Source organism: Delphinapterus leucas, chromosome 12, assembly GCF_059928025.1.
Source record: "Delphinapterus leucas isolate spDelLeu-1000000601 "Yukka" chromosome 12, BTC_Dleu_Yukka2, whole genome shotgun sequence".
In the NCBI taxonomy this organism is placed as follows: Eukaryota; Metazoa; Chordata; class Mammalia; order Artiodactyla; family Monodontidae; genus Delphinapterus; species Delphinapterus leucas.
The window spans coordinates 71,963,214-71,974,129 of record NC_143140.1 but is presented as its reverse complement, the minus strand read 5'-3'; the positions used below and the strand labels follow the sequence as shown (position 1 = coordinate 71,974,129).

The 10,916-nt window shown below is 39.4% G+C and overlaps 1 protein-coding gene across 2 annotated transcripts in view; it reads right to left on the bottom strand.

The window, feature by feature from the left end:
- Positions 1-997: 997 nt before the first annotated feature.
- Positions 998-10,916, bottom strand: part of HECA (HECA ribonucleoprotein granule regulator) — a 43,304-nt gene continuing 33,385 nt past the window's right edge. For both annotated transcript variants that reach the window (XM_089922057.1, XM_022557899.2), the window contains 2 exons: positions 7,384-7,538; positions 998-4,579 (listed from right to left, as the gene is read on the bottom strand). In XM_089922057.1, the coding sequence (XP_089778183.1) occupies positions 4,415-4,579; positions 7,384-7,538 (320 nt within the window). In that variant the 3' untranslated portion in view covers positions 998-4,414. The remainder of the gene's footprint in view (positions 4,580-7,383; positions 7,539-10,916) is intronic.

Here is a 10,916-nt window from a genome sequence, read left to right as displayed (position 1 = left end):
ATTCAGTAGATAACATTTATCCTGTGTATAGAGAGCTGAAAGAACATGAAAAGAACAAAAGCTCAAGAGAAGCTTTTTTTCTTCCAAAATTTAACTCTTTACTAGAGAAACAGCCTATATAATTAGCAATCTAATTGCTGCTAAATTGAAGTCAAAACAATATAAGCAAGGTTTAAAGAAATGGAAACCACTAAGAACAAATAAGATTCTCTTCCATTAAACTTAATTCTTAATAATCACTGTTTAACTTTGGTTTTTTTCTATAATAGTAAGAACTGTATTTTCTTTTCAATTGCAAAGGAATTTTGTTGATATAAATTACACTATCACAAGTGTAATATCCCAAGTCGTTAAGGCTTTAAATGAAATAAAATTTACGCCTCAGATGTCTGTAGTAAATAATGGTAAGACAGGCTGTGAATCCACTGGAGACTCTTTCTTCACCCACGTTTCCTGTGTTCTTATGACTTTGTGGATTTCAATCCACTGGCTGAGTATAATACCTGAAATGAAGGGGACGAGGAAATTTGAAAGATAAGCTAAACTAGATCACAGTGCAAGTCAGCAAGAAGTTTAACAGCAACTCAGTTCTCATTTTCTTATAATGAAGAAGGATATAATCCAGTCTTTTTATTATGAAAATTGTTACAGGCCTAGAAGCAACAACAACAAAGTGTAGAATAGGATTATCTACTTAGTCAATAGGATTCTCTATAACCAGAACAATAATTGTGGATTATCCACATGGAACAAACTTTGTTATACAGAATGCTTCTTTTGTTGCAAAGGGAATTTACATGTGGTACATCACTTTCAAACAGCCTAAAAAGTTCGTAGTTTTTATTAGCTGCAGTAGTGACTTTGAAGTGGCTACCTGAATAGTGATCAAACTCTCAGAACGTCTTCTCTACTACCTTTTCTTATCAAACAATCCCAAGTTCAAAAACCTGGAATCCCAACAAAAAATAAAGTGACACACTAAAGAGAGAATACAATGTTAGTTTCTGAGATTTTATTATTTTTAATACATACATTTCACAAACAGAAACCTTCTAACACCACACAATTCCATAACCAAATGTTTCAATTTTATCAACATTCTTTAACTATTTACACTGTCTTCCCTCAACAAAAGTGCAATCCAAGACATTTGACAAGAAATCTTCACTGATAAGAATATGTTTTTGAGCTGGTGTTAATGATGCCCATTCATTATATTTTCTTGCAATTACCTGGAATAATAATAAAGTCAACAGGACACAGAGATGAGCTGGGTTAGGCAGCATCCTTTTATAGGAAACAAAACACTGAACAAGAGCACTTTCTCCTCACCTCCTCCCCAACCTCCGACTAAAATTACCCAACAGCTGCTACCATGAGACTAAAGAGAAGAGCAACCTGGAGTTACTGACCTGGGCACGGGAGGAGAGACTGCATGTTAAGCATTGATCTTACAGGACAAAACAAAAGATTTCAGCAAGTTAGTTTGGGTGATCTAATAAGTTACGTATCAGTTTAATCTGTTAGTTTTAGGACTTAAACACCTAATAATATTTTCCTGATGAGTTAATTTCCCCCCAGACAGATACGAAAATACTTTTTACTCAGAAAATGAATGAGCTTCTTCTACAAAAACTGGGAATTAAAGACTGTTTGGGGAAAGCTCTTTCTTAATTACAATGGGATAATTCACCCCACTCCCTAACTTCACAGCAAATGTCTATCTTTTAAGGTGTAAACCCAGTATATCAACTGCTTCAAGCGCAACCAGAAGAGAGTGAAGAACTGAGCTGGCCTGAGGAGAAGAAGATGAGATGCTCAGAAACAGTCTTCCCATTAAACTAAAGCAGGTGATTTTATTTGTTCAAGGTATAATGCTTAAAACTAAAACAAGCTAAAGTAGATAAAAATCACTTCTTAGTCACTCATGAGTAGGTTCATGTTACTGAACACTATTTATCAGAAAAACAGAAAGTGGATCTCTTGGGTGACTAATACCCTTTAATATCCAAACCACAACAAAAATAATCATCTTTTCTGATATATTCCAATTCCTATCAAGGTACTCAGAGCCAAGTACTTTGAGAAAGTGTGGAGAACATATTAAGGTCAGCAGGTTCCAAAATGAAATTTATTCTTCACATGGCTGCATACTCAATTACATTTTATTCTCAAATCAGCCAAATTTTCCATTTTAGACAAGAACGCAATGCCTTAAAGGCAAAAGATACTCTTGCATATGATACCTGTGCCTCTCCTTTTATATCAATTCAGCATCCATAGAATCCTAACTTAATCATCAAAATAAAGGCCCAAAGCAAATTTTACTCACTTACAGTGAAACTTCCTCATACTTATTTCTCAGAGTAGACAACAACATGAGGAGAAAACAGGGAACGCATCAGACGCTACACCTGCAGAAGCTTTAGGCTGAGGAGCTTGCTGAATGTGACCTACACGTAAACTTGAAGCTTCAGAACAACAATACAAGCAGGTTTCTCTTTAGAAACCGAGGTGGGTTAAAGAACAAATATTTTACTATTCATTTTAAATTCAGAAATAAAATCCAATGGTACTCTGAAGACAAGAGAAACTCACCAATTTTTATAACTGGGTACGTGAGAGAATCAATAGCAAAACAGCTAGTTCAGTTACAGCTTTGTGTATTAAAGACAAATTTGCCACGGATGTGTCCTATAGGCCTCTTTTCCTTGCATCAAATACTGTGAGAGCAATGACAATTTGCTGCTTCTTACAGACATTCAGCATTTCGCCTCACTGTGATACTCTTCAGATCATCAAACATCAAACTGGATGTTGTCAGCCGAATTACAATCATGCAAACCGAAAGATAAAGAATATTAGTCAATCTCTCACAGTCAGCTGTGTTCTTTCTAACAAAACATCAAATATTCCATGTAGCAGAACTGAAACTCACTTGCAATGATGCCTAAACACTTCTGAGAGGAAAAACAACTGTTTTTCTGAGGGAAAAAAATGGTATAAACGAAATAATAGAAAATATTCACATAACCCCAAATTTAGCTACCCATAAAAGGATCATATTTTCAACATTCTTTTAGCATATATGTGTATTATGGTTGAAATTATCAAATTCATTTTTGAGAAATCATATTCCAATTCCAGTTCTCTAAAGGTATGGGGTGTCAGTCTACTTAAATCAGAAAGCTCTAATAAACAGAAGGCTGGGATTTTGGAAAGCTCAATGCTCTGACCAATCAAGTTCTGTAAAGTATCATCTTCTTCACCAATGGTAAGGTATCATGGAGCTCTTCAGAATAATCTATTTTCAGACATATTGTTATGCATTATAATCAGTGATTTTCCAAAATGAAACACTTTAAAAAGAAATACTAAAATTATTCTTTTCCTTAAAGGTTCACAGATAATTTTTTCCTTTCCTTCTTAGGGCAAAATCTTTGATTTGGGAAACGCAGCATTAAAGGGGTAAAATGCAGCCATAAGCAATTTGGGGGGAAGACAAGTACGGCAATTGGTTCTGAAACTCACCAGTCAGGGTCTGTGGCTGTGAGATTTACCTGTGAGAAGGATCTGACGTCAAATGGCACTTCGACAGTGCAAACTATATAAATCAGTACCGCTCAAATCATGTTATTCTTGGATTCTCCTTAAGAGTTTGTTTGACCAACTTCAAAGACACAGTTCAAATGACAGCGTTCTGCCTGTTTGCCCTCTTGAGTCAGTCTGCATCATTTCCAAATTCATTTAGCATATTCTCTTTGTTATAGGTCAGCTTACCTAAAAATATATACTTTCATATGCCTTATAATTTGGATATTATTTTCAGTATGAAAACTGCCTGCTAAACTACAACAGGGATAGAATCAGGGCTCATGTCCACCTTCCAATGATCGGTCAGTGAGGGGAAACTGCAGGCCAGCATGCACTGCGGAACGCCAAACCAAGGTGGACAAACACACCATCAGCTCTCCAGGCACAGATTACATTCACTTGTCACATGTTTTTTCCAAGGCCCAGAGAAGATCTAAAAGTGGGTCTTTAGACAGTTAACATTTTAGTAAGAGTTTCTTCCCAACTCCTACCGTGCTCTCAGTTTACGACCACATAATCCTTTTCCTAAATTCACCCCATCTTCCCCACCACCCTAAAAGCTGCCCGAGAGACTCTTAGTGATAGTTAACCGCTCTCCCAAGCTCACAGGAGTACCGGCTGGGCTCTGGTCATGACCACAGACTAACACTCGGGAGTCAAGAGAAGGCAAGGGGCAGCCCCCCTTTTAGTGGCACACATACACAAAGGAACTCTCCTTTCAATTAGAAAAGAAATGAATGTCACAGAAGGCTTCCCTAGAAAAGATATGTAATAAAGTAATAATATCAATAAAATAGCTATTACTAAAGCAAAGCTTTCATCAATAAGCTTCGAGAACTTTGAAGGAGGAAAATGGCTTCACGAAATGGTAGTCCAGGTTGCCACAGTGTGGACACTGCTGGACGTTGCTGTACTCGGAGAAGTACTGCATCCCAATCCGCACGTCGATCACTGGCTTCCCGCAGTGCTTACAGTTCAGGCGGGCCTGGGGGGGGGAACACAAGATGCCGTGAGCCACAGTACCCCTCTACGTCACAGCACTGCCAACGTCAAACCAACGAAAACGTGAGACTGCTCTACCTGGGAAACTGATCAAGAGTTTAGTAAAGTATCCCTTTTATTACCCAAAACAGGGTACGCAGAGCATCAGATAAGCATGAGATATACACTCAAACATTCACCCATCAGCCTGAAAGATTAATGGCTCTTCTCTCCCGATGTGCAGCGCTGCTAGTAATTACTACTACTGGTGGGAAGAAAATTCTCAACTTGTACTGCCTAAACTTCTCAGGTAAAGTTCCCCTAACAATTGGAAATCTCTGCCCCCTGGATTTTAAAAAGTGACTGAAACCAACTTCCCTCATCCAAATTTGCATGAAATTTCTTTGAAGATTTTTTTTGTTTATTTTTAAAATCCATATACATTTTTCATTCTACTGGTTACTACATTTCTGTTTTCTTTGGGGTAAAAATAAAATTTCCCTAAAATACTCTAGTAAAATTGAGGATCCAGGAATAAGGGCCACCTTTACCCTGGGGCTTCTGGAACCTGCGAGCACACTGTACCTTTATTCATGCCCCAGCCTCCCTCTAACAGCACAAGACCCAAGCTTTCAGCAATAGGTCCAAGGACTTCAGTGAATAACCAGAAATTATAACAGACTCTCAATTCAGACTCATTCTACAAAGGTAATAGAGAAGCATAATGTCATTTTGTCCTCAAAACGCTCCTGTAGGTAGGTAGTAGTACATGAATTTTAGATGATGGAACTGAGGCACATGGTGATAAAGCAGAAAGGCTGAGATCTGAACCACAGTAGCTTACTCCAGAGCCTGCCCTCTTAGCCATTACATGGACTACCTTTCTGTAACCTGAGAAAAATTCCCTTTTAACTGACTAATCTCTCTGAACAATATTAAAAGTGAGATTCTAAGCAAACCTCTCTCTTTAACCACTCTCTTTAACCTATTATTCCTTTCTAATAATGAATTCCTGCTTACTTTGGTCTCGAAGTCTTATCGGAAGATACTCCTTGATGCCTTAATAGTGTCTAACACTTGTACCTTCTCAGTGAACACAGTTAATTGATTTTTTTTTAAGCCAAAAGTAATCAAACCTGTTTTCCATTTCAGTAAGGGGCCAGAAAAGAAGTGTTTGGGCTTAAATTGTTTTAAGGAAGAAATATATAATGAGGAACAGCAGGCTGGATGTGGCAGGATGCCATTCTGCTTTTCTCCCTGAAGATGACGAAATAACCCCAGTGCCTTTCAGTGGTGGAGTAGAAAGAGCACCAGACTGGGAGTGACAGAGGCTGTGGTCACGGCTGTGACACGTGTGGGTAGACCTGGGAAAAACATTCTAATTGTTTAGGCCTCCACTGTATGTGGAAAATACGAGTCTTTTCCAGTGCTAACACTCTATGAGTTATAGGCCCACACATTCTTTCACTTCCTTACTTCTTTAAAAGATAACCCTGTCTGGTGTGTGTGGGAGAGAGGCATCCCTTCCTTTTGTTCCTCTCATTTCAAGAGCTGGCATCAAGGAACAGTGGGTATTATAAAATGCTACAGTGAATAACTAAAAGACAATGATATCTCACTTCCAAGGCTAAGTTTTAAATGGAAATGTGGTCCATGTATGAGAATAGCGTAAAGGAGTCAATCCTATCTGGAATCAAACGACAGGCTACAGATGGCCATTCAGGTCTCTCACGACCATATTTCTCTTCTAAGATCACTAGTACAGACACAGCATAGCTGAAATACCAACTGTGCCAACCTTTTAATTCAACCAACACAGCTTATCTTCTGAATAAACTAATAATGGTAAGGATATTCTCTTTATAAAAGTCAAACCATAATGCTAAAGATATAAAACTGTGTAATAAAACTAATGAAATGTTTATCAGGTATTTATATTAAAGACTTAGCCACTTAAGAGGGAAGGAAAATACCTCTCCAATCCATGAATATCAAAGAATTATATAACAAGTGTTTTCTTTTCCAAAGCACTTGGAAATAAATCAAGATACTTCCAAGGATTTTGTTTTGTCTCCTGTGTTTCTATGGACTTATGTAAGGCATTTTCCAATGTTAATACTTCCCTCTTTTCCTCATGACAGCTACAGTTCAGATGCTTTCTTAGCATCAGAAGATGCCCCCCCTTAGCAGAGCTTTAAGGACTACAAATCTTTCAAGTCAACCTCAAACACCTGACAGGGCAGGCAGTTCCTGGATAACTGCACTGTCCCACAGAAAGGAAACAAAAAGAAAATCCTGTCTATTTAAGAAAGTGAAACTTTCTTCTTTCCTTTTAAATGACAACTTTTTCTTACTAGAAACTATGTTAATCATATAAAACATTAAAAAATATAAGTAAGCAAAAAGAAGACTAAAGGAACCACTCAGCATCCCACAACCCAGAGACAACCTCTGGTAATAGGCTAGCCGGTTCCTTTTCATGTTCACTTTTTACAAATGGAAGCATATTATTCTGCCATTTAAAGGCGGCTTTTTTTGACTTAAAATACTGAAAATATTTCCCACATAATTACAAGATCCCTTTTAATGACTGCCTAGTATTCCAGTAACAGCAGCACCGTGCTGCAGTAAATCAACCATCACTGCTGGACTCTGGGGAGTCGCATGGCTGCTCACTCCTGAAGCACGTTCTCCACACCCTCCCACCTCCTCCAACATAACTGCAGTGCTGCCTCTAACTCCTCTGCATTCATCTGGGGACAGAAGCCTGATAGCACCCACTACTCGCTCTGAGGGGTAAATACCAACCTGACAACATGGAGAGGCGGCCAGGATGTCATAGGTGTACATGGTGCCCAGTTGGTGCCAGCTGCCATCCCACCGCGACTTACACTTGATGCAGATGATCTTGTGAACCCCTTCCAGGCAGTCCACACACACTGCGTACAGATGCATGAGCCTCCCTGTACACAGAAGACACGATGCTGAGAGTGGCTGGCCAAGAAATCACCTTTTGTCACCAAAGGGGATTAAAACAATGGCTCATCTATCAGTTATAAGCAAAACTTTATCATTTGAATAAATATACAAAGCAAAATAGATGATATTTATCATATATCCCCAAGTTGTCCTTTTACAAAAATGATGGGTTACTAACTATTGTCAATGGGACACATACTTTAAGTTCAATCTTATTAAATACCTGCTTCAATTCATTTTTCCGAAAAGTGCTGCCAGGTTTATAATACGGACGTCCAAACTCAAAATGACCAAGCCACGGATGCTCAAAAGCAGCTGTGATCATGCAGGACTTTCTGCTCAGAGATCTACTGTGGATTATGGAGGCTGAACCAGCAATGTTGGTCTGTGTTCATGGGCTCTCGTGCATCAACAAGTCCCATCATGAAAAAGTCCAAAGTCTGTCTTGGTATTCGTAGCCCAGAATTATACCATAGTCAGAATTACTATGTTAACTGTTCTTGTCTCCAAAATTGCTCATCCATCACCACATCCAATTTAGGAACCAGAATTATATCTTACTTGTGTGTGTTTTGTTTCTTTTTTCAAAGGAGTTCAATGTCTTGTTATTTACTGGGCTCTTGAAAGTCATAAGCCCATTCCTCCACTATTTATCAATATCTAACGCTTGTAAAGGAAAGATGTCACGCTAGTTTATATGGAAGGGTTCAGGTTCAAATCAGGGAAAAGCTGCAATGTCCAGCATCTGTCTGGGCAATGTGTAACAACAATAACACTGCTCTCTATGTGGGGATCGGGGTTCCACTGTGCTAAAAAACTACCAGCAGCAGAATACATACTCCTAAGTGACTTCTTTTTTTTTTTTTTTTTCTAAGTGACTTCTTATTCAGAGTGTGCTGCTCGTTGCCACCAGCCAGACCATGCTCTTCATATTTTCAGTGGTTAAGGACCAGCCTGCTCCTTACACATTAGAAGGGGGTATACAGTACTCACAGGGAAATCTTTCATTTCATTCATTTACGAGACTCTCTCTCCCCCTCCCTGAGGGCAGGAACTATGCCCTCCTTGAAGGCTCAGTGTCTTGCACAATATCTGGAACGCGGAAAGCACTCCATAATTGTACATTACATGAATGGATGAGATATATTAACAGCCTAAGACGTTAAAACCTTGGAGGTCTCTATGCCAAAAAATGGGAAGGGTGACAAGAGCTTCTTACAATACTGCCCACCTCTGCTGTAGGGCACTGAAAATAAAACAATCTCACACTCAGAGTGGGCTGGGGCATTTCAGGATGTCATTTCAATATCTAGCAGCCACACTGGAAAAGGCTTCATTTCCAATCTCCGTCCTAGACGGAGTTCTCAAACACTGCAGATCTCAAACATTCAAAGACATCAAGGTGGCTGCTAGGAAGGGTGGGGACAGGGACAGACGGAGAAGTCACATGTTGGTAGCAATGACCATGATGATGAAGTTGACAGGGAACTTTCACTGAGTGCTTACCAAGGATCTGACACTGTGCTAGGAGGCTACGTGAATCATTTCATTTAACCCTCACAACAACCCTCTAAAGTAGGCATTACTGTTATTCCCACTTCAGATAGGAGGAACTGAAGCTTAGAGAGCTGGAATAGCTTGCCCGAGTTCAAAAAGATAATAAAGAGCAAAGTCCAGACTTGTCTGACTCAACCTCCAGGCTACATCACGGGAATTCCTGGCTGGGAATTTGTTTCAGTTACTGTTATATATTGTCCTAAATACTGAGAATTTAAAATTTCTAAATTCTAGGGTTGTGAGTTCAAACAAAAAGCAGATTTTTGAGAGAATAATTACCTATGGTTCTAAGTGGTAAAGAACTATTGTACCAAAAGAAATTCCTAACTCGATCAACCTTAATAAATTATTAAAACCAAACAAAAACATCTTCTTCTGGAAAAATGAGGGAAGAGAGGCTGGAGCTGGAGGCTGGGGAGGGCACTGAGGGGGAAAGGGCCCAGAGCAAGGGAATGACAATCCACACGGTCCACCACTGGAAATTACACATTATTTCAGCAGCGTATAATCAACTGCAGCCTGGAATCCTGTGGCCTGGAATGTGCCTTCCTACTGGAACTGAAAATGCTTTAAGGAATACATGGTTGAAACTCTGTGATGGAAGAAATTATTGACACTGGCTTGTTATAAAAGAAGATGGCATGGACTTCGAGATGTGGCAATAAAAACACGGACATATGCCAAGGCCCCACTTACGGCATTGACTTGTCTGGTGCTGATAAAACAACCAGATCCTCAGATTTTATCATCAACAGTTAAACTTCTCAAGACTTCTGTAGTGCACACCTAACACATCCATTATCTATTTGGATAATGTGTGTATGTACTTAGGTGTGTACACACACACACACACACACACAGAATTCTTAGGCCTGTCTAATTTTTACCTTTCTCCATCCACTCTGATGGGTACCCTTAAGATCTGGTCCTGGGCTCTGTCATATACTCCTCCTTTTCTTTCTCTTTTCTCCCCATTCAAGGCCTCTTCCACTCTTTTACCCACTAATCTTATAAAATAAGCTTCAGTGTTCATCCTAAATATTTATTTCTAATAGCGCTTGTGAAAGACACCTCCACACAAAAGTTCCAACATCTCTTCAAACCCAATACACACAAGTACCCCATCTTCCTTCCTCTAAGATCAGGTCCCTTCCCCAACTTTCTCTTCTCCTGTTCGTGACAATACTGTTTACCTGGTCTAGAGCCAAAGTGAGCCAACAAGGACACATCTTTATCCCATAGAGTAAAGCTGTCCCCAAAGCTGTGATCTTCCCTTTAATATAATCTCTTACAGCTGTTCCCACCTTTCAATCCCCACCATCACCACCCAGCTGTCTCTCTTCTCCTTGCATCTAGAATACAGATTTAAGTTTCAACTGTATCCACCCCTTTCAAACAACTTTTCCCCCAAGCAACCATTGGTTTTAAAAAAAAAAAATTGTTAAACCCTTCAATTCATCAATATGGCAAAGCTCTTTGTTATGGCTTGAAAGGACACCCACAATCTGTTCTCCACCTACCTTACTCATTTCCTACTCTAGAACCTCTGCTCCAACCAGATGGTGCTCTTCGGTTCTCTCACTGTCTCCTGACCTTTTTATGAACAACTATTCCTTTGCTTACATTACTCCTTATCAACAAACCCCCAGTGTAGTTAGACCGTGTACTTATCAAAGTCCAGTGCCCCTCTTGACATCTGCCTTCACATTACCTCCTTTGACTACCTAGGCCAAAGTGTCCCCTTCCTCTTTGGAAACGATAGGTTGCTTCACGTACATAATATCCAGGCGATACCAGTTCCAAAG